This window comes from Lissotriton vulgaris, chromosome 9, assembly GCF_964263255.1.
Source record: "Lissotriton vulgaris chromosome 9, aLisVul1.2, whole genome shotgun sequence".
NCBI lineage: Eukaryota > Metazoa > Chordata > Amphibia > Caudata > Salamandridae > Lissotriton > Lissotriton vulgaris.
This window is the reverse complement of record NC_141697.1, coordinates 501,325,782-501,350,186: the sequence shown is the minus strand read 5'-3', so window position 1 is coordinate 501,350,186 and position 24,405 is coordinate 501,325,782. Positions and strand designations below refer to the sequence as shown.

Sequence of the window (24,405 nt, the reverse complement as noted above, 5' to 3'; positions counted from 1 at the left end):
CTCATTTTATTTGTAGGAGTGCCTTATAATTCCACGTGCAGAGCGTACCCGCATATAATCCTTTGTTGTACGACATAGAGTGTTAGAATCTTGAATTGTTTAATATGAAACATGATGTACTTATGCCATTGGAAAGTAACACAGAGAAGTAACGTAGAAAATGAATGTAACTAGTGAAGAACATTAACGTGAAGAACTCGTGTTGTGAAACTGACCGTTATTCATGTAACAAACGTGTCTAGTGATTATGTCATTTTACAATTAGGTAGATGCATTAATTGAAGGTGCCTTATTCCCTATGAATTTTGTAACATTCCTATGGTGCTTTCTTATGTTAGCTGAATTTTGTAGGCCTGAAATGCAGTTCCCTGGAAACTTTTGCTTAAGAATCAACAAGTTGAATTTCATGTGTGCTGTAGAATTTGTTCATGCTTTGTGTTGCAGGTGAAAGAAGCGCTCTTGTTAGCTAGAATAATGTCTTTGTTTTACTAGTCGGACAAGGTGAGAAGAAGCTACAATCATCCTGCTTGAGCCGATAAAGGAAGGTTGTTGTGCTTCACACAGGAGTAGGCCTGGAAATCAAGGACAAAATGTTGCAATGGTAAAACACGGCTGTCTCATGGAAAACTACCTTTTGAATTGTACCTAGAGCAGATGGTGTGATCCGCAATGACTCCTGGGAAAGTTACCTGTAATAAAGTGACGATGAAATTAGAGAGAGCCCACTTCTTCTTTGCCTTTGGAGAAAGAGCATTTTTGAACAAGCTCTATCTTGGTACCTTCATGCTACATGACCCATTAATGATGGGGATACTTTTTAGGAAGACTTCACATGCTGACACCTTTTATTCTTTCTTCCTGATGATGCTTAACTAGGGATTTCACTTTAGCAGTAGTGTAGGGAGAAATTAGTGTTTTTCATTCATCAACCCTCAATGCAGGGAACTTTGGACTTATGCTTTCTGATCCTCTAAATTCTTATTAGTTAATTATATTATTCATGCTGAACTGTCTCAAAGATTTGGCTTCGCGCTAACTCCAATTTATTTCTACACTCTCTTATTGAGGTGTCTTTATGTTCAGTTATTTTTGGCTATGTAACAAATCAACTAACCTCACAGAGTTGTCTGTTGTTACTATGTGTCCCTTAGCATCATAGTTTAATTAATTGGCTTTAAATAACACATTTTCTCCACTCTACGCTTTTATGCTGTGAAAAAGAATCATCAGGTTGTAACTCTGGAACAGGTCTAGAACCCTTTCAGTTGGTAGCAGTGTAGGATGGTTCGCAAATGAGGTGAGGGAAAAATCCAGAATGAGTCTAGAAAAGGTGAAATATAGAACCCCACAGCCATGAACTAGATCCCAATGACCAAGAACGGAATGCGCGGAATCTGGCTGAGACTGACAGAGTTTGATGGTGCGGCAGGATCAGTCAGTGGCGAACGGAGTAGTTTGTATTATTAGGGTGTATGTTGTGTGCAAGATTGTAGGAATTACTTGATCCTGTGATGTCTTGAAGGGTTGGTGTGAGAGTCAAGTGAATGTAGTTTTGGGCCGCACATGGTCCAAGGATTGAGATTTGAGTTTCAGTTCCCGAAGTGGCCTAAGAGCCTGGTATATATTAAAGGTGTAGAAGACACCAAGATTGAGATTGTCATTGCCTGACATAGGAATTGAGGAGTCATTGGCAATTCCACCTAAGACAGGGATCCTTGTGTAAATGGGGCACGTGTGAATCTTTCAGTGGACCTTGTGTACAGAGGTGAGCTATACTAATCCAGGGGACGAGCACAGATCAAGATCACTGTGTGTGAATTTTCTTTTGTGGTTAAATTCTATTGATCTTTTAGATGGCAGACAATTACGGATTTTAAGATGATTGTGTGAGTGAATAGATACAGAGAAATTGTGAAGGAGGATGAGCCGCTGTGAGCAGTGAAGGTGACGTCAGGGAGTGTTGCGATGCGATAGGCCGGCAGTGTAACGCCGCACTGGGATTGGTTGGCAGTCATTGGAAAGTTGTGGTTGGAAGAATTGTTGCATCGTTAAATTTTGAACAAAAAATTGCAATTAAAATCATGCAAGGGTGTCGTGAGATCTGTTCAGAGGTTATGAAGGGGTTGTAACTCGAGGATACTCCAGCAAATTACATGGTGACAAAGGTTTGGCGCCATACTATAATTTGGCTTCAAAATTAGCACAAGATCACTGAAAATGAGGGGAAATTGTTATTTGCACGCTCTGGTTCATTTCGGCTAGATGTAGTGCATCATTTAAGAGGAGCAATGTTAGCGCTGCGACCATTACCTAGACCAACATAGTTTCAAATATTTGCGTGCAGAACATTCTAAACAGAGGGAGAAATATCAAGGGAGAATGAAGAAAACTGTGAGGTCATACCAGAATGCACTATGGGATGCACAACTTAAGAAATGGAGAGTGTGTACCATAGAAGGAGGAAGGCTATACCCTGTGCTAGTAGAAGAGGGAGATCCCCAGGACAGGATCAAAAAGGTAAATGGAAGTGACAGTAGTGACAAGAAGAAAGTTTGCTGAACTGGTTGCTGTCTGAGCGTCCTTCACCTTACAGTCCACAAGCAGGGGACAGGCGGGCTCAGAAGTGCAGGAGTTTTGGAAAGGATATCCACAGGAGTGGGATTGACAGGAGTATCCACATTGAGAGGTATAGAATGGAATGGAGGTAGCAGTCCCAGTCACTATTGGTCCTGTTGTCTCTATGTATGACCCGAGCTCAGTGGGAAACGTTAGTCAGCTACAGTCCATTCCAGGTGTAGTAACTGTATTGTGAAGAGCAGGGAGCATGAGTGGGAATTGTCCATCCTTAGTGCCTAGAGAATCTAGTACCCCTTTAGCAGTTACTGCTGATCCTTTGGGAGTATGCTTTGTTTCAAGTACCATATGATATATATCTATGGCATGTACTAGTTCAGACATACGCATGTGGGAAACTCTAGTGAGTGGACCAATTGGTGCGGCCACGGAAGCAAGTACAAGTCAGGGAGCCACTGGTAATCAGTATGTCTTGGATGTTTCAAACTTGGAAAACTGGTTGAGAGATTACAACAATAGCAAGGCGAGTCAGAGTAATTCATCAAGTCAGGTACCAACAAGACTGCAGTGAAGGCGAAGCTATTGGGCGTATTGGATGTGGTGAGGCTGAAGGCTGAGTTAGACAACATCATCAGTGGGAATTTACTTTTTGATAGGATAGAGACCTATGAGCCTGATGACCTGTTGTTTGTAGCAAAGGATGTCAACCGAAGGGTGAGACAAGTGCATGAGAAGTTATCAGTGTTAGCTCAGAGGTACGGAGTGGACTTATCTTGAACGAAAATGTTACAGGGAAATCATAGGCTTAACTACAGTGACCAGGAGCTAGAGGAAATGGGAGTGACAGGATTGAAGACACATATCCAAGAGTTGACTGTAGAAATAAGGGTTTGGGGTATGCTGGATAAGTGGGAGGAAAGATGGTCGAAGAAGAAGATTGTGAGGAAGCTGGCAGGGGAAACATCACCTCCAGGAGGGGGGACCCCGGGAGTTGAGGCGTATCCATTAAAGGTGCCTAGTGGAGGAGATGTGTATGAGTAGGAGTGACCTAGCTGCATTTACAAATAATTTCCTCAGGTTTAGAGTGAAACCTGTAGAGTGGTTTTAGCAAGGCGGCCGCTATGTTAAGATCTCAAAGGTGTTGTGGATGGACTTAAATACTTTTTTTTAAATTGTGGTTCCAAGTGATCTATGGTCTGCTTGAAACAAATCGCTATTGAGTGGCCTGCTGCTGAGCCAGAGAGGGATCCTCTTACTCCTGGTCCCTCACCAGTGATTATGAAAAAGTATGAGCAGGTGATCACAAGGTTGCAGACCAAAATAGCCCCTCAAGACATCGAATGGGTTAAGATAGATCGAACGACCCAGGAACCTAAAGAAATTAAATGAAAATGAAAATGATTTTTGTAAAGCACACATAGCTGCCCTGAGGCGTACAAGCGCTGAGATTGCAGCTGAGGAAGTGGTTGCTAAAGGAGATATATCAGAGTCAGCACATGCTTAAATCGAAAGGCTGTTGCAAGCCTTTAAGCAGTACAGCGAGTTAGACACACTCAACCCTAAAGACATGAGCCAATTTGTATCGCAATTTGTGACAGGACTTAGTCCGGAGATTAGCCTCATGATCCAGCAACACTAAATCTGTTGGCAAAATAGGTCCATAGATTAGATCTTATGGTACGCCAGGTATTGCAGTGATGAGGTGGATTCCAAGTATAGGAGGATAAAAGAGAATTTGATGCTGGCTCAAATGCGAAATGCACTGAAGGGAGAGCAGGTACAAGCAATAGAAGGAACAGTAATTTGTGGTCAAGAGAAGGTTCCAGGAGGCATCCAAGTTACATCAGTCGCAAGACTGATGGGACAGGAAAGGGGAAGAGGTGTCCCTATAGATCCCAAGACAGGGATAGATGTTGTGACCCTGAAAAAGACGCTGCTTGGCACTTTTGTCATAAGATCGGGCATTGGAAGTGCAAGTATCACATAAATCCAGTGAATCAGGTTCAGGAGGGGGAACTTGTGCACGTGACAGATGTGGTGAATCAGTTACCTACAGTGACCAGACCGAGATCTATTAATGAGGGAGGATATCAGAACCAGCTAGTGCAAGTGCCCCAAGCTCCGAGAATCTCGCAGGGCAACCAAACATATCATCAGATGGCCCTAATGGAAGTGCTGGATGCATTTGATCAGGACCTATCCTTATGATGGTGCCTGAGGGGGGAGTAAGACTGTACGCTTGGCGCAGTCTTAGAGGTAGACCAGAGTGAACCATATGTAGAAGCAGATGTATATATTCATCCCATTTATTCTTGATACTGGTGCTACCCCTTCTAATGTGAGATCTGCAGTAGTCCCAAACCTGCCCCTCCCAGGAAAATCAAACCAAGTGGTAGGAGTCGCTAAAAAAAGAATTTAAAACTATTTAAAAAAAGAGGTATCTGTGAAAATTGGAACCTGTCAGGATCACCATCAGTTTGTGGTGTGTGATTCAAGTCCAGTTTGTTTGCTGGGGTGTGACCTATTATGCAAATAGAATTGTACCATCTATTGTACACCAAAGAGAAGTGAACTGCAGACTAATGATGAAGACATTGCTTTCAAGTTGGTAAATCAGAACCAATACACAGCCATGTTTTCTTTGCTGACAGTAAAGGACATGCAGTTGGATTTCAGAGACACAGTCTCTCCAGTGGTATGGGACTTCTCAGGAGAGAAGATCAGACTGATTCGAGGAGTTGAGCTAATCCGCTAACAGATCAACCCTTATGAAGAATCCCTGAGAACTCAGCACTACCTGGCCACAGTAACAGTGGCAAGGATTTCACCTGAAATTGAGTCTTGATTGCACAGGACATTCTAAAGGAGATCATGGGAAGTTATGTTATGTTATGTTATCAGTTTTGTTGAGTGCGACAGCTGCCCCAGCAACGGGGCATCCCGGCGCTAAGAACCAAAGCATAACCAACTGAGAAAGGGGGGGGAGGGGGACGTGACTACAAAGGAGGGAAGAGGTGAGTTTTTACTGCTTTGCGAAACGCTGACAAATTGGTGAGGCAGCGAATGTGGAGGGGCAAGGAGTTCCATAATTTTGCTCCCCTTACTCTGAAGGAGCGATCTCCGATTCGGCAGAACTTTGTGCAGGGGATCACAACAAGGTGTTGGCCCATGGAGCGAAGATTGCGTAGTGGGGTATAAGGTGTTAGCAGTGATCGGAGAAGTTCGGGGCCATCAGTTCTAAGGATTTTAAAGGCGATGGTAAGAGCCTTGAACTGGATGCGAGCTTCCATGGGCAGCCAATGGAGCCTCTGTATGGTAGCTCTGGCCGAGCATCTTCTGGGCAGGCCTACAATTGCCCTGGCTGCTGAGTTCTGAATCCGTTGGAATCTGGATATCTCAGCTTTGTTAGCGCACAGTAGGAGGACGTTTGCATAATCCAGCCGGGCAAGGATGGTGGCTTGGACATTGAGCTGCCTTGTCTAGGGGTCAAAAAAGCCTAAGATGGGGCTAAGGCTTCTCAGCAACCCAATACATGTGGCTGCCACTTTTTTTGTGTGCGACTGGTAATTCAGTGCAGAGTCCAGCCATACTCCTAGGTTTTTTACCAGGGATTTCGGAGGGGGGGTAGAGCCCAACATAGGGGGCCACCAATGGTTGTTCCAACCGCTGGTGTTCTTGCCCAGGAGTAGCACCTCGGTTTTTCCTGCATTTAGTTGTAGACAATTTGCAGTCATCCAGTTGGTGACTGCAGCCAACCCATCCCTAAATTTTGAGGCAGCGGCAGAGGGCGCTTCCGTGAGGGTGATTACCAGCTGAGTATCGTCAGCGTATGAAACCAGTGTGAGGTCCCATTCTTTGGCCACTGCCGCAAGTGGTTGCATATACACGTTAAAAAGGGATGGGCTAAGGGCAGAGCCCTGGGGGACTCCTTGGCCTATCGCATGGGGTTGAGAGATAAAAGATGGGGCTGATACACGAAAGGATCTGCTCGTGAGAAATGACCGAAACCATTCCAGTGCCAGTTCACTGATCCCAATGCTTTCCAAGCGGCCCAGTAGGATATCATGGGAGACCGTGTCGAATGCTGCGCTGAGGTTGAGTAGTATCAGCGCAGCACTCTGGCCGGTGTCCATAATCCTCCGGAGGTGTTCTGTGGTGGCCAGAAGGGCGGACTCCGTACTATGCCCAGGCCTGAACCCGTGTTGGGAGGGGTCCAAGATGTTGTTTTTGGCCAGATGGTCAGTGAGTACGGCGTTCGCATGCGCTTCAGCTAATTTAGATACCCACGGAAGCAGTGAAACTGGTCTGTAGCTTTCTGGTTTTGCAGGGTCTAGAGTGGGTTTTTTAATTATGGAGTAACCCAAGCCTGTTTCCAGCATGTGGGCACAGTGGCTGATGAAAAAGAAAGATTAAGGAGTTTGGCCAATGAAGGTAGGAAGAAGTCCAACGCTTTTAGAAAGTGGGCTGGTCTCATGGGGTCTGAGGGAGAACCCGAATGTCACCTTTCTGCAGATAGTAGCTAGGTTTTCAGGAGAGATAGCCGGTAGGAGGGTGAGCTTAGAGCCTTTGTGAGCCTCAATGGAGACACCAGTGCAGACAGAGGGGGGTATGAGAGAAGGTGTTAAATATCTTTCTCACTTTTTCTGTAAAGTAGGTGGCCAGATCGTCGCACTGTTGCATAGAAGAGATGCATGAGGCCGAGTTGCCACCGTTTTGTAATTTTTGCACCAGTTTGAAAATAGTTTTCATGGGGTTGGGGCTGGACTCAATTTCTTTAGCATTCTTTGGCTTTGTGGTATAGCTTGAGTTTGGCCAAATAGCATGCTTTCTCCTCGTCCCTGTAGTCTTTCCTCCACTGGCGTTCGGCCTTTTTACACTCTTTCCTAATTTTTTTCAAATTCTCATCATACCATGGATTAGAGGGGGTACTCCGTCCTCTACTCCATTTTGCTGGTATGATAGTGTCGAGTCCTTTCGTAATCCACTCTTGAAAAGCAGCGTATGATATATTGATGTCGCTCGCAATATCTAGATTGGGTCCGTGCAAGTCGCCCATCATGGGATTGCAGAGACCAAGCATAAACTATTGCATTGTTCAGAACCTTATAAAGGTCAATAACATAGTGATTCCATATTGTCCTGTGGTACCAAATCCATCTGTGATCCTGTTTCAGTTTCCTTCCAAATTCTTTGCAAATTTCACACTAATTGACCTCTGTCAGTAATTATCGCCATTCCATTGCAAGAGGGCAGCCAATTTTTATTTGCTTTCCGTCTGGAGTATTGTTTCCTAATGTGGTGTTGTATCACTCAAGGGTATACTGAAAGTCCATCCATATTCAATCAGGTACTGAAAAACAACCTTGAAAGCTTGATTCTGTTCCAAAACTCAGTGCAGGTTCAGTACATAGACGACCGCCTCATTGCATCTAAAACGCGAGAGGCAATAAGGACAATACTATCACCTTACTGAACCATCTGGCTGACAATGGGGATAAGGTGTCGCCAGGAAACCTTCAGTAATGTCTGATTGAAGTACAGTATTTGGGTCATTGAATAGAAAAAGACAAACTGCAGGTATCACCAGAACGAGTGGAGGCGATCATGAAAATGAATCTGACTACTACCCAGAAAGAGGTCAGAATGTTTTTGTGCATGTTTGGCTACTGCCTACAATAGATTCGTAATATCTCCTTGATCGTGAAGCCTTTGCAGATGCTGACTCACAAGGTTGTGTGGGATCCAGTACCTTGGGATAACAATTGTTTGCTTACTTTCTTGGATTTGAGAAAGTGCCTATGTTACGCTCCAGTTTTAGGAATGCCTGAATACAACAAAGCTTTTTAATTATTTTGTCATGGCGAGAATGTTGGGCTCTTTCTGTACTCACCCGGACACATGGAGGTGTCCGTAGACCAGTGACCTATTTCTCAGCTAGTTTAGATCCTGTAGCTTCAGCATTGCCTGGACGTCTCAAACCCATTGTTACAACAGGTGTCAGTATTGAACGATGTGAGAGCATTGTGATGGGTCATCCACTGGCTGTCTATGTATGGCAATAAGTTGAGTTTCTGATGGTGAAGAACAAAACACAGCATTTGACAAAGAACAGGTTGACAAGATATGAGCAGGTTTTACTCATTGCCGAAAAAATGACCCTGAAGTGTTGTTCTGTGTTAAATTGTGCTACCTTGCTACCTGCTCCAAATGCTGATGGGAAAAATTGGGAAGACAATGACAGTCTGGATGTTACTGAACTTTGCACCAAGCTAAGACCTGACATTGTCGAAGAACCATTGTTTGATACCGATCAAGTCCTCTTTGTTGATGGTTCATGTCTAAGAGACAATGAAGGCAGTCTCAGAGCAGCATTTGTTGTCTGTACCATCTCTGGAGTGGTGGAAGCTGCTTGTTTACAGGTAATACACTCCACACAAGTCTCCAAAATCATTGCTTTGACCTGTGCATGTCTTGTCTCCAAGCAAGATCCGAGTCACGATCTACACAGATAGCCAGTATGGTTTCAGTGTGGTCATGACTTCAGACAGCTATGGTCGTAAAGAGGGCTCCTAACGTAATCGGGCTCCCCCATCAGGAATGGAGAATATGGGAGACAACTGCTGAAAGCATTGCAATTGCAAAAGGAAGTGGCTTTTTTTTAAGAATGCAGCCCATGGGAGGGGAGACAACTTGGAACCAATATGCGGACAAATTTTCTTGCTTTTGTGCTACACAATAATGTATTTTCAATGGTGAATATGTTGGGAAGAGTATAAAGAAGACCACATTCAACATGATGCTAGCTTTTGCAGACACATAGGATGAAGTCAGGTGTTTGCAAATGCAAGCTACGGATCAGGAACAAGCGGGTTGGATCCGAGCAGGTTATGAGAAGGGAGAAAGTGACATAAGGGTCTCAACTAATGGAAGGGCAGTGTTGCCTTTGTTAAATCCAATGGCAAGACATATTCATGGAGCAGCCCACATAGGAAGGTGTACAATGGTGAGATTTTTCAGGCCAGCTTGGTTCAATCCGAGGTTTTGCGTGATTGCAGAAGCAGTGTGTCATCGGTGTGTCACGTGCCAACAGGTGAATGCTAGGAAAAAGACTGTTGTTGCCTTGAGCCATAATGGCAGATCAGGGTGTTGAGATGCCTGTTTGTAATGGATTGAGGTACATCTTGGTTGTTGTGTGCATCTTTTCTTGATGGGTAGAAGCTTATCCAACCAGAAGGTATGATAGTCTCACGGTAGCAAAACTATTGCTGAGTTAGCTTATTTCTAGATTCGGATAGAGGAATATACTTCCACAATGAAGTAATGAGACTGTTGTGTACCGCCATGAGTGTGGATCAAATACTACATGAATGTGGATCAAAGACTGCATTGTAGTTACAAGTCAGAGGCATCTGGCATAGTTTAGCATATCCATGGGACCTTAAAAGCGAGACTGGATAAAGAGTGTGCTTCTACATCATTGTAAGGGCTTGATGTGTTGCCTTTGGTTCTAATGAGTTTGTGCAGCTTTTCTGGCAGGAGAACTAGGTTATCGCCACATGAAATCTTGATGGGAAGAGCTATGCACTTTCCTCTGTGCCTGCCAATGCATTGATTATTATCATAGATGACTTCATCCTTGACTACTGTAGAGGATTGGCTGATGTGGTTCGTTGTGTGTGTCTCCTCAGGTTGAAGCAGCAACTGCACAGCCTTTGAAGGACCTCTGCCATGAACTGAGCCCAGGTTATTGGGTCACTGTCTAAAAGCACCCGAGGAAAATATATCTTGACTCTTGGTGGATTGGACCATATCAGGTGATACTGGTGACAAAGTGCTGTAAAGTGTGCAGGAGTGCCGAACTGGGTCCATGCTTCCCAAACCTGACGAGTCACAGGTACCTCAGATGAAACAGCTCCTCCCCCTGGAGTAGTTCTAGCCATGACTGAGGGGTCACTGAGAGGACAAGCCAAGCTGTGGAGGTTGCTGAAGGAGCTAGAAACTCACTACATCAGGCTGAGGGTGGTAAAGCTATACACAACCCTGGTATGGACTCTAAGGGAGAGGGTAACATTGTGAATGGCATAGAGTCTGGCTCAACAGAAGAGACTGGTGTGGAAATTGGTTGTGTACAGTCAAGGAAAAAAGATGCTGCAGATGAAACATGGCCTTTGAGACAGAAAGGAAGGAACTTGAGACTTGCATCTGAAAGTGAACTTGCACTAATAAGTGAATGTTCCAAGACTGATCTGAGTGAGTCTGAACAAGCCAAAGGAAGTGCAAGGAGATCCAGAAGGACAAGATTGCCATGGCTGATATATTTCTCTTCCGAGTGGACTTATCTGGTTACAATTGCTGGGGAGAGCGAGGTTTGAGATTTTGATACTGATTGTTAAGATCTTGCTGAGAGTTCCTAGAATCGAAGGTAATGCATTTCTGTCAGTGACTGTGCCTTTTCCACCAAGGTTGAGTGGTTTACGGACTCTGATTCTGGAAGACATCGAATGTTGGCGCTTCAGAGCTCCTCAATATACTCAAGAGATTGCAGCATTGAGAGCTGAACTGTTACAACAAGTCATTGAGGAGATTGGCTCTAATCTCATAAGGGATATAAATTGAACTTTAACTTGTAAATAAGTTGCTTGAAAGAATAGAACCTAGGCCCAAATGGAAGAAAACTAAATAAGGGATTTTCCATCCAGAAGAAGAAAGAGGGCTAGGGACGTCTTCCAAGCTGTGTAAATATTGTGCAAAGACTGTTAAAAGAATTTTCCAAGTTTTAAGGAAAAGTTGCTCAAATACTTTTGTTGTGCGTGAATAAGAGGCGTTGAAAAGAGACTCTGTGCGTTGATCCTCTTACAAGCTTCAATCCGAGCCACTTTGAAAATGGAGTCTGGAAATTCAAATCGGTAGGCATAAATGTATTGTAGGTACACTTATTGTAGGGGTAATTATATTAATAGCTATAGTATTTACAGAGTCAATTCCAAATGCACACAAGATTGAGAAACACGGATTGGGTGTACATGGGACATCCACACCTACCACTGCTGCCTCCAAAGAGGGTACACTAGGATATGATAAAGGCTTAATATGGCAAACTAGTCACTTTCTGCATGTAGATTTGTCTAAAAGTGATTATATGCTGAATGTTTATGTTGAGTTGGCTGAGTTGCTTTACAAATATGTAAATTCTATGGATGTGAGAGATTATTTTGTGTGCATGCAAATGCCTGCTTTGGTCGAAGAAGGGATTAGATACTATCACTTACCCATGACTGACAAATAGCATTAGTTGTAGACTGCTCATTAGTATGTTTTATGGAAAAGGTCATTACGAGTACTACTTCTCAAATTATATTGTGGCTCTCACAGAGATACCTGTGTATAAACATTTGAACAAATATGATTATTATAAGCAGGAAGAGAGAATGGGAAAATAGTTTGCACCCACAGTAACAATACATACTGCTTACGCACATGGACATCATTTAATCTGCACACTAACAGACATAAGGAAACTTTGAATGGACCAAGGAGGAGTTAGCCCACAAGGCTAAGGGAAGCTATGGTCCTATAGCTCTAGATTGGGAACAAGGTAAGCTTTGCATATGACAAGTGCAGAGTCATTCTCAGACTAAATTTGTGGACAGAGTGTGTGTGACCATAGTTTTCTAATAAATGGTCCTTGGAAGACATTTCTGCGAGAAGCAGTGCAAGTGGTGCCTGGAGTATATTTTGCTTGTGGAATTGGTATGGTACTTGGTATGTGGCAGTTGTGTTTCCATAGGTATGCCATGTGAAAGATTTGGAAGGTTTGGAAGGGAAAGTGAGTCATCAAGAAGAAGGTGCACTGAGTGTTGGTGAAGTTGTGGGAGACATTTGAAATGATGATCTCTTGTTTGGGTATTGAGACATTAAGATTAGGAAGTTGTCTACCATTGTGGATAAGTTGTCTGTCAGCACAGGTCAGCCATTGGTACTCATAGATGGGGAGATGGGTTCAATAAGGGTGATGTGATGCAAAGCTGTCTTGCATTAGATGTGTTACTAGCAAAAGAAGGCGGAGTATGTCGGATGCTGATGGTCCATCAGTGTTGTCCTTATATCCCTTATAAAAGAAAAGATCTGAGGAGATATATGTAACATCACTGAGATGCATCATGAGATACATGCTCTGGCAACTGAGGGAGTTTTGAATAAGATTGGAAAGCGAATTGGTGCAGTTGGATGTTGGTTTGCTAACCTAGGAAAGTGAATCCTTGGATATATCTTGAAGCCTATCATAATTGTTGGGGTTTGTGTAATCATCTTCATAGGTATGATAAGGATACAATTGCCACAAGGTGAGGTAAATGGGGAACTCCTTAAGAGAGGGAAAGGTGGAAAGACTGCTGGACCGTCATTATGATAATTTGAAGTGGTTGGATGAGGTCAGACAGAGGAGACTAGCTCTGACATCTGTGTAGATCAGTCTACTTTACAGGGATTTTTTCAAGTGTTTTGCTTTGACTCAATGTCATCAGAGGGGGAACTGGTGTAGTGGAAATCATATTTTATTTGTAGGAGTGCATTATAATCACATGGGTAGAGTGTGCCCACATATAATCCTTTGTTGTATTAACATGAAGTGTTAGAAATAATCTTGAACTGTATTATTATGAAACGTGATTTGCTTAAGCCATTGGAAAGTAACACGGAGAAGTAACGTAGAAAGTGAATGTAACTAGCAGAGAACATTAACGTAATGAAATCTTTTATGGCCTTTGGCCAAAATAAAGAATTTATAAGATGAGACATTAACATTAAGAACTTGTGTTGTTTAACTGACAATTATTCATGTACCAAATTTGTCTATTGATTATGTCATTTTACATGTAGGTAAATGCATTAATTGAAGGTACCTTATTTTCTATGCAATTTTGTAACGTTCCTTTGGTGCTTTCTTATGTTAGCTGAACTTGGAGGCTTGAAATGCAGTTCCCTGGAAACTCTCGCTTTAGAATTAACCAGTTGAATTTCATGTGGACTGTGGAATTTGTTCTTTCTCATGTTTTATGTTGCTGGTGAAAGAAGCGCTCTTATTGGCTAGAATAATATCTCTGTTTCACTAGTCAGTCAAAGAGAGAAGTTACAAATGTGCGGCTTGAGTCGATAAAAGAAGGTCGGTGTGCTTCACACAGGAGGGCTCGGGTGCTAAGGACAAAATGTTGCAATGGGAGAACACCTTTCGGATTGTGCTTAGCGCAGATAAAGTGATCCGCAATGATTCCTGGGAAATTTACCTGTAATAATGTGACGATGGAAATTGGGAGAGAGACCACTTCTTCTTTGCCTTAAGAGAGCGATCATCTTTGAACAAGCTCTGTCTTGGCAGCTTCATGCTACATGATCCAATGATGGTGGGGAGACTTCTTAGGAAGATTCCACATGCTGACACCTTTATCCATTCTTCCTGAGGATGCTTAAGTAGGGATATCATTTTAGCTGTAGTGTAGGGTAGGGATTAATGCTTTTCATTGATCAACCCTCAATGCAGGAAAACTTGGAATCATACTTTCTGATTCTCTACATTCTGCCCACTGAATTAATAGTATTATTCATGCTACATCTCCTCAATTGGATACGCAGATTGGCTTCATGCTAATTCCTGATGTATGTCTACACTCTCGTATTGAGGTGTATTTATGTTTAGTTATGTTTGGCTTTGTAATAAGTCAACTAACCTCACATAGTTGTCTGTGGTTACTATGTGACCCTGAGGGTCATTGTTTAATTGATTGGCTTTAAATAACACATTTTCTCCCCACTATGCCTTCATGCTGTGAAAAAGAACCATCAGGTTGTGACTCTGGAATAGGTCTAGAATTTATGGTCCTGGCCCTTTTAGGTGCCTGTCTTACAGGGAGAGTATCAGTTGGATTTTGTCTACATAGGACATTACTTTGATGCCATGCACACTGATAAAGTCCGCCAGTGGTGTTATGTAGATGTTAAATATTGTCCGACTGAGAGATGATCCATGGGGGACTCCACAAATGAGGTTCTTGGCTTTGTCGAGTAGGGTGGAATACTGACTTTTTGCGTTCTTCTAATGAGGAAGGAATAGATCCAATTGAGTGTGGGTTATTGGATTCTATTTCATCTAGTCTTCTGATCAGGGTAGAGTGAGAGACTGTGTCAATGGCAGCTGAGAGGTCAAGCAGGATGATGGCTGCTGTTTCTTCGCGGTCCAGGATCATCCTTATGTCATTAGTTGCTGTGATGAGGGCATTCTTCATACTGTGATTGGGTCTGAAGCCTAATTACATGGTGTCTAGGAGTTGGTGTGTGTGAAGGTACTGAGCAAGTTGCTTGTTGATGTCTTTCTCCATGACCTTGTCTGGGTATGGTGGTGAGGATTTTGGTAGTTGAATAGGGTCTGCCGTAGGTTTGTTTAGTAGTGTGTTGCCTCCTACGTGTTTTCAGTCCTGCAGGAACATCATAGTGGTGATGGAGGTGTTCAGGATGCGGTTGCGTACTTAGCTGATTGGGGAGGTGTCCATGTTGTAGACGTTGTAGGGGCAGGGGTCTGTCGGTGCCCCGGAGTGGATGGTCCCCATGATATTGGCTGTCTCTTCCATTGTGATTGTTTTCTATGGCTGTGTGGAGCTCACAAAGTTTCAGTCAGCCGAATTCCCCTGACTTGATGAAAAACTCTGTGGAATTCCTCGGAATTCTGTTAGCAGGTGGAGTATTGCTCTGCCACATTAAAAATAAATTATTCCACTGCAGTGTCCCTTCCACTTTCACAACCATCTGTTTGGGCACTGAATTCCAAATGTGCAGCCCCTTGTTATGAGAATTTATCACAGCTGACACCATTTCACATGGACCTTTGAAGCAGCAGTTGCCATGGCAACTGTCTCTCATGTTAGCTTTGCACAAACCTAGCAAGGTTCATGGTTTAACCCCAAAATGGCCAGCACAACCTTTCATCCTCCAGTGGGAGGGCAGTTGAGTGTTCGGAGTAATTGTGCAAGAGAGCCGGGATTGCTTACCCCTTTTTCTTTATGATTTACATTGAAACGTTTAAAAAGCGAAAAATTCACTTTCTGATTTTCTAGTTTCTGATTACAGCACATATCTACCTCCTGCATGATCTCAACTTATACAAAGATAAGAACCTCCCTGGGTCAGATGGTTTTCAAAGTCTTTGTTTGCCACGATCAATACAGCTCAGCCAAGAATTGAGGTAACTGGTAGGAGGCACACTGGATGGAATTATATGTAACCATAGGGTTTGAGGTGGTGATAAATGGATGGAAACGTTTTGAAGGAAATTACAAAGAAAACAATCAGGCTAGCTGTAAATCTCCTATCCAGTACAATCCACCCTATTTGAACTGTACGGCACAAAAAAATCTTAATATTCTGCCCCTTCGGTCCCTTCTCCTCTGCCTCGCCTAGAACTCGCAGCTGAGCTGCAGAGTGTATTCCAGGATCCAGAGGCTGCGCCGGAGGTTGGCTAGCTACTGTGTGACCTCTGGCCCGTGCCCCCCCACCAGTGCTGTCTGGTCCAGAGACTCAGAGCAATCAACCTCATCCAGGGTCTCCAAGTGCACTTCTGAGCTCTCCATCAGCACCAGTACTGTCCATCGCTAGGTATGCTGAGAAAAGGTCCATGTTGCTCAGGCGCTGCAGCACGGTGTTCAAGAAGCATGTGTTTCCCCATGGTTCTTCAGGCCAGAAAGACCTGGGTCTGAGGTGAGGTTGAAGATTTGCGGGGAACCTGGCTCAGGGGTGAGCCAGAGGTATGACGGTCTGGGAGGAGTGTGTGGTGGAGAAATAGGAGGGGGGCTCTGAACTTAGCTGAAAAAGGGCTGGGGTGGGAGAAGCCCGCGCAATGCCCTTTTCTCTGGGCTTGGGAAAGGGGGCAGGGCACACCTCAGCCATTGCAGCCCCGGCACTGCGACATTTCTTGTCACCGCCAGAAGTAGGCATTGATATAGACACGAGGACAAGCCTTTATTGGGGCCATATACAATGAGGCATGGGAAAATGTGAGGCAAAGTAATAGACAGAGATCTAAAACTGTCGTAGATCTAGCACAAGGGGTAGAGAGTGCCGGCAAACTCTGCTCTGCCAGTGAGTGGCAGAGTTTTTGCTGAACTTCGCACTCCAGGCAGAGCTCGGAGTGACTAAACTCTGCAAACTCTGCCGGCAGAGCGGAGTTTGCTGCACACCCCTAATTGTTTGTTTCCCATGTAGTCAAGGTGTTTCCGAGGTTGTTTGTGAATAGGCTGGAGGTGAGGCTGCAGGGGTTTGGTTGACGGTCAAAATTGTTGTAGATGTCTTTGATCTGGTTGCTGGAGAATTCCAAAAGGTTGTCGCATAGTTCTTGTGAGGAGGTGAAGCTTTTTGTGGTGGAAGCTGAATTAGGGAAGTCTTTGACGATGGTAATGATTTCTTTACAGTATTGGAGCTGGTATTTATGCGATCTGCTAGGGCCTTCTTCTTGGTTTCTTTGATCTGCTGGTGGCAGTGTCTGAGTGCTGATTGGTAAGTGTCCTTATCAGTTTCTTTATGGTCTGTTCTCCATCATCTTTCTAGTTGTTTGCAGTGTTGTTTTGTTGAGTTGAGTTTCTCAATGTACCAGTTGGTTTGCTTCCGGGTTCTCTTTTGGTTGTTGTGTTTGAGAAATGCCAGGGGTTTCAGCAAGTTCTGTAATCTACTTTTCCGAGCTGTTTGATGTCACTGTTTATGTTTCCAGTGGGGTTGGACTGGGTGGACAATGGCGTGATTGGTCCTGCTTAGAGGTGCGGTTGTGGTGATTTTGATGCCAATGTAGGTGGCGAATATTGGGTCAGGAGTGTGTCCAGAGTAGTGTTTAAGTCCATTGATGTGTTGTGGCTGTCCGTGGTTTCCATCAGTTTTGAGGAGTGCGTTGGAGTTGGGGTTGTTCTGGTCTTTCATGGGGAAGATGAGGTATACAGTAGGATGTAGGGTTTGTAGTCGATGGTGAGGGGAGCAACGAAATTGGCAACGTTGTCAGCGAAAGTAGTCTTTGGTCTGAGGGTCAGTAGGCGAGGGTTCCTTTCAGGGTGTAAGTCGCTCAGATTAACAGTTTGAAATATAGTTATTCCATAAAGGGGGTCGTGATCTCTGTGGTTGGAGTGCAGTTGATGATTTCCTTGATGATTATTGCAACTCCTCCTCGTTTTTTGTGTTGACTGTCCTAGCTTGCGATCTTGTACACTTCCAAGATGGTCGTGGAAATGTCGAGTGCTGTCCCAATGGGAAGCCACATTTCAGTAAGGAAGGGGAAGTTCAGTGTACCGTTGTTCTAAATGTCTCAGATATCTAAAGCATGTTTACTGAGTGAGCAGCTGTTGGCACAAGTGAGTGAAGTGAGTGTGAGAGTGAGAGAAGAGAAGAGAAGAGGTGAAAGCCTCAGGTCCATGAACCAGGTCAGCGAGAGCTTAGACAGTTCAGAGGGCTGGTCTAAGGTAATTGCAGTGAGGACAGGGTTTGAACACCTGCTACTCGGCCAAACCTGTAACAAATATTTTCCAGTTTCATGTTTTACTGACTTTGCCACAAAACTTTAAAGACCAGTGTTTACAAGATACATAGCATAAAAATCTTGGTTTCAGTGTTTTCTCATATCCAGAATCCTTTTTGGAATAAATGTATGTGTGCATTAGCCTGTGTCTGCATGCAAGACACTTCTTTTATTATTAACTACCTTTGGCTCCAGTGGTCTTAAGTGGTCAAATCTTCCTGCTCTCATTTATATTGTGGCAAAGACATCACATGCAGTGATTCTGGCCTATTCAGAATTTACAGAGTAAAACAACAGCATTACCCACAGATTCATAAAGTTAATAGGTAGTCAGAGGAATGAGGGGATATTTATGCTTTTTGTTTCCTCCACAGCTTCTCGGAGTCACTGCCATTGAGGATAAGTTGCAAGATGGCGTGCCTGAAACCATCAACCTGTTGCTGAAGGGTGACATTAAAGTCTGGATGCTAACTGGAGATAAGCAAGGTACACATTCTTATTGTCTCAGTTCTGGATGCTTTTAGCTAGGACTTCCAACAGCTGACATATCCTCCAGCTGCACTGAAGCTGTTGCAAATATTATACATGTCGGAAAAAATCCTTTAAAATGTCATATTACTAAATGTATATTAATATTAATACTCACAGCAATCAAGTCATTTTGAAATGTTTTTGCGTTCTCTGCCATCACGTGTTTCTTGCCTCGGACTGCCGCTCCTGAGGGTCTCAGGGAATTTCAAGGAAAATCCATCTTTATGGCAGTGCGTGAAATACATGGCTAGAGGATGTGTCAGCCTTTGGATGTGTCTGTGTGGGCATTTGTTAATAATCACTAGCTTATGAAATAACCATGTATCAATATTAAAATCCTACAATGACACTGGGAGGTGCTGAGTGCTGGTAAAGTGCTTGAGATTCATGTTTTTGCCAGTCTTTATCATTCTGTTCATATACATTTAGTTTCTAAACATACTGCCAAAATATTGGCATCAGACATAAGCATTGAAATGTGAGGATAGAATAGTTTGTCCCACAAGGGCATTACCCAGTCCTCACAACGATTTTACCATCATTACTATGTACTATTCTACTTGAAATGTGTCAGAGTATAACAAAAAGAGAAGAAAATGATTGCTAACAAGTATTATCTTCCAGATGTTCGTGTTGAAAAATGTACACCATTGAATAGAGTCTCAGTCCCTTCTCCTGGTCCACTTAAAGTACACAAACATTCACCTTGTGCTCCAGGGTGCTGCCTGCTTCACAGTAGTTCAATCAGTTTCTAGCTTATACTGTCTTCATTTGATGCTGGTCACAGTGAACCCACATAGAAGCTGCTCCACTCTGCCACATGTGCATACACATAGTAAACATGTGAAACCAAGTGTCTTCACAAGAAAGTTCATATGTGCAACAGTCAAGTCAAGTCAAGTCAGAGAATTTATATAGCGCACTACATACCCAGAGGGTCTCAAGGCGCGTAGGGAGGGGAGGAGGATTACTTGTCAAATATCCACGTTTTAAGTTGCTTTCTAAATGCTAGGTGGTTCTGGGTAAGGCGAAGGTAGGTGGGGAGTGAGTTCCATGTTTTAGCTGCCAGGTATGAGAAGGATCTGCCTCCCATGGTGGTCTTGTTGATGCGGGGTACAGTGGCGAGGGCTTGGCTGGAAGAGCGTAGTTGGCGGGAGGGGGTGTAGAAGGACAGTCGTGAGTTGAGGCATTCTGGTCCGATGTCGTAGAGTGATTTGTGTGCGTGGGTTAGCAGTGGGAAAGTGATCCTCTTAGTGACGGGTAGCCAGTGGAGGTCTTTCAGGTGGCCAGAGATGTGTTCGTTACGCGGGATGTCTAATATGATCCTGGCTGAGGTGTTTTGGATTCGTTGGAGTTTCTTCTGGAGTTTAGCGGTTGTACCTGCGTAGAGGGTATTTCCGTAGTCCAGTCGGCTCGTGACCAGAGCATGGGTGACTGTTTTTCTGGTTTCGGTGGGGATCCAGCGAAATGTTTTTTTGAGCATGCGAAGAATGTTGAAGCAGGATGAGGATACGGCGTTGACTTGTCTGTTCATTGAGAGTGAAGAATCCAGGATAACGCCTAGGTTCCGTGCGTGGTCTGTCGGGATGGGTGCTTTTCCAAGGGCTTCCGGCCACCAGGAGTCGTCCCATGCAGAGGGGGATGTACCTAAGATGAGGACTTCTGTTTTATCTGAGTTCAGTTTCAGACGGCTTTGTTTCATCCATTCGGCAACTTCTTTCATTCCTTCGTGTAGGTTGGTTTTGGCGGTGCTGGGGTCATTGGTGAGGGAAAGGATCAGTTGAGTGTCATCCGCGTAGGAGATGATGTTGAGGTTGTGTTGGCGAGCGATGGTCGCAAGGGGGCTCATGTATACGTTGAAGAGGGTGGGACTGAGTGAGGATCCTTGTGGTACGCCACAGATGACTTCAGTGGCCTCGGACTTGAATGGTGGAAGGCGGACTCTCTGGGTTCTTCCGGTGAGGAACGAGGTGATCCATTCAAGTGCTTTTCCTTGTATTCCGATGTTTCTGAGGCGTTGTAAAAGGGTGCTGTGGCAGACTGTGTCGAAGGCTGCAGAGAGGTCGAGGAGGATGAGGGCGACTGTGTCTCCATTGTCCAGTAGAGTTCGAATGTCGTCTGTTGCAGCGATGAGGGCGGTCTCAGTGCTGTGTTTTGCTCGGAAGCCAGATTGTGAGGAGTCGAGGGATTTGTTGGCTTCGAGGAAAGCGGAGAGTTGGTTGTTGACAGCTTTCTCGATGACTTTGGCTGGGAAAGGAAGGAGCGATATGGGGCGATAATTTTTGAGTTCGGTGGGGTCCGCTGTGGGTTTTTTCAGAAGGGCGGTGAGTTCAGCGTGTTTCCAGCTTTCCGGGAAGGTGGCGGAATTGAAGGAGCAGTTGATGACGTCTCGGAGGTGCGGTGCTATGACGGAGTCTGCTTTGTTGAAGATGTGGTGAGGACATGGGTCTGTGGGGGATCCTGAGTGGATGGAGTTCATCAGGCGGATGGTGTCCTCAGTGGAGATTGGGTTCCAGTCGTTAAGGGTGTTCAAGGGGGGAGAGTGTTCGGCATATGGTCGGGTGGGTTGGTCTCCGGGTTGGTTGTCGAAGCTGTTGTGGATGTCTGCAATTTTGTTGTAGAAGAATAAAGCCAGGGAGTCGCAGAGGGCTTGAGAAGGGGTGATGTCGTTGGAGTTGGCCGAGGGGTTGGTAAATTCCTTGACGATGTTGAAAAGTTCCTTGCTGTTGTGGGCGTTGTTGTCTAGTCGATCCTTGAATGCTGTTTTTTTGGCCTTACGGATTAGTTGGTGGTGTGTGCGGGTGGCGTTTTTGAAGGCGTCCTTGGTGCTAGTGGTTGGGTCTTTTTTCCAGGCCTTTTCAAGGGAGCGGCAGAGTTTCTTGGACTTCTTAAGATCATCGTTGTACCATGAGGCCTTCTTGCTGCCAAGTTTGCGTTGACGTTTTTTCAGTGGTGCTAGGATGTCGGCGGTGTTGGATAACCATAGGGTGAAGTTGGCGGCGGCTTGGTCTGGGTTAGAAGAGTGGGCTGGGGTGTTTAGAAGGAGCGATGAGGAGATCTGGTCGATGGTGATTTTGTTCCAGTTTCTTTGCAGAGTTGGTTGGAGCTGGTTGGTGGGTTTCGGCTTGTTGTAGGTGAAGTGAACGCAGCTGTGGTCAGTCCAGAGGAGATCCGTAGTGTGGCTGAAGGAGACATGATTGCTGGAGGTGAAGATGGGGTCGAGTGTGTGACCTGCGATGTGGGTGGGGGGAGCAGCTGGTTCACCACAATTCGAATCACTGCGCTCTGCTGAAAGAGCAAGTAATCTCACCAGCACAGAACTATCTTTGGATGCAGTGGCCATCTTTGGAATAGGGAATCCGTAGAAACTCAGGTGGAGTTGTACCAGCCACGCAACTGCTTTTTTACACGGCATAATGAGTTTTTGCTGTTATTTTCAGTGGCGACTGACACTACAGGTAGAACACTTGGGCCACAGAAGTAAGCACTGTGGGAGGTGGACAATGCTGCGTTCATTTGGGACAGTAGGCAATAACAATGCACCTCCATTGTTGTTTGTGTTTGAATGTGGTACCTGGTTTGGGTGCCCCCAGGCAATCAAGTTACTGGGATCAAATTGGGATAACGAAAGTCTTTTGCCACTCCTGCTCCGGGGCCACTTTATTGTTGGACCCAATAAAGCAACAAGTATTCTCCTTTTAAACCCCATTGTATAATTTATTATATCAATGCTGAAGTAGTCATTTCAGTTTTAAATAGAAAGTCTCTCAGTGCATAGGAATGTTAAATCCCTTCCTATGGTGTCTGTCACTTGGTTCACAATGTAAACTGCATATTTTCATAGTTTTAATGAGAGAAAGTCAGCATTTTATTAAAGACAGAGAGGGTTGTATTATACCTTAGTTTCTTGCTTTTTTATGATGGCATCCAGAGAGAATTACAACCAAAAAAGATCTAGAAAATAAGTCCTTTGGTAATGTAGAAATTACAATATCCAGAAGGCCTTGGACCAAGAACTCCAAAATAACTTTGCTCAGGCATGTAATTCGTTCCGTAAAAGGTATGTGTAGTGTCAGTCCTCCTTTTTTCTTTTTTCTTTGTCACAATGAAGGACCGGCATACCTCAACAATCTAGTGAATTTCAACCTACCTACCAAGGAACCGTTCCAGACCCCTCTCCCTAGCAGCTACCCAGTACATTCACCGGGCAAACAGCGGCTGCTCCTGCTCCCACCTTGCGGCTAAGACTTGAAACACACCCCCCCCCTGCACCTGAGAGCCTCAGCATCACTCCAACAGTTCAGGAAAGACCCCAAGACCTGGATGCTCAACCACAAGGAACAGACAGCATGATCCTGCAGCATTATCCCACAACACCGCTAGACCCTCATGGGTGAAACAGCCACGCTATAACAATCATGATTGAGTGATTTCTTGATGCAGTACTATAACCTAGTTGTGTAGAACCGGAAGCGTAACAAACACAATTCAAATGAAAATATGAAGGAAAGCCATTGTTTGAAAAGAGTCCATAATTTATTTTCCAGTAAACGTTCAACATGTAACTTACAAGAATGGTCTCCAATTACACACTATATTTTCTTTTTCTAGGTGACAGATCTTTGCCACAGTTTTTGAATGGAAGCTAAATCAAATCAAGTCAATCAACATCATAATTAACAGTTGTTATGTTCAGTCAATGATGAGAGTTTTAAAATCAGTTTCAAAACCTATGTTCTCATTGAGAGATTAGTACGTTCTTTTTATTCAATTAGTAAGTCATTATAATCCGTTTACTGAAATTATCAAGAAAAAAATGGTTAGAGTCATCAATAATGCAAATTGACCATCGTATTCCATAAAGGAAATAGTCCCTCTTCAATCTAATGGGAACAAAAGCTAATAGAACTCATGAAGAGCTCGGGAAAAAAGTGCGATCAAAGAAGCATCAAGTTCAAAATCAAATGAGGTAGTTGAACTCCCCATAAAGTAGTTCATGAAATTCAGCCGAGTCTCAGTCTACAAGAAGCATTAGCACACAGTTGCAGTAGCAAACTGTGCCAAATAGACCTCAACAGGAAAATAGAGAAAATAGGTGCAGTAGTTGCTACACCTTTCAGGAAAGACATAAAAGGTAGTGTCAGCTCCAAAGTGGCAGGCAACAGCAGCAGGCTTCAGCAGTAGTCCTCAGCAATGAAAAGTCTGAATCTAACTCGAAACATGCACTGATATAATAGACGGCAAACCATGCGGACTACAATACTGCAGATAAGGTCTCTCCGGTCAAATGAGAAGACATCTTTTAATGTTTAGTAGCTTTGTTCTTCCTCTCCAACAAAAAACACATAGAGTCCACAGTCCACCATCAAATATGTAAATAGACATCACTAAACATTCGTTTAGCTGGGAAAGTCTAACCTTAGTTCTCAGGGAACTTTATTGCAGTGTCTATTCTATCATGTATTCAATGTTTCACTGAGTAACAATGAACTACACTAAAGACAGAAACATTTTGCTTGCAGATTTCAAGTGACATAATGCTTTTCATATTTCATATAACTAAGCATTATTGTTCAAATGTGTGATTCTCTATTCAGCATTATGTGAATGTGAGATAGACAGGAAGTTCAAACTTGGTGTATCAAGAATGTAACTTTAGAAAATAATGCATTTATTAAACTCAGCACATTCAGTAGCTATGACAAAATCAAAGCAAGTCATGTTAAAGTCAATCTATCAAATACATGGTTCAGCAAATT

At 43.9% G+C, this 24,405-nt stretch overlaps 1 protein-coding gene across 1 annotated transcript in view; it reads left to right on the top strand.

Annotated features, from left to right (window-relative positions):
* The window catches only part of LOC147690325 (phospholipid-transporting ATPase IK-like), a 1,699,388-nt gene that overhangs the window by 1,256,118 nt on the left and 418,865 nt on the right, over positions 1 to 24,405 (top strand). Inside the window, exon 18 of the mRNA XM_086937963.1 lies at positions 18,490 to 18,601. Coding sequence (XP_086794089.1) covers positions 18,490 to 18,601 — 112 coding nt within the window. The remainder of the gene's footprint in view (positions 1 to 18,489; positions 18,602 to 24,405) is intronic.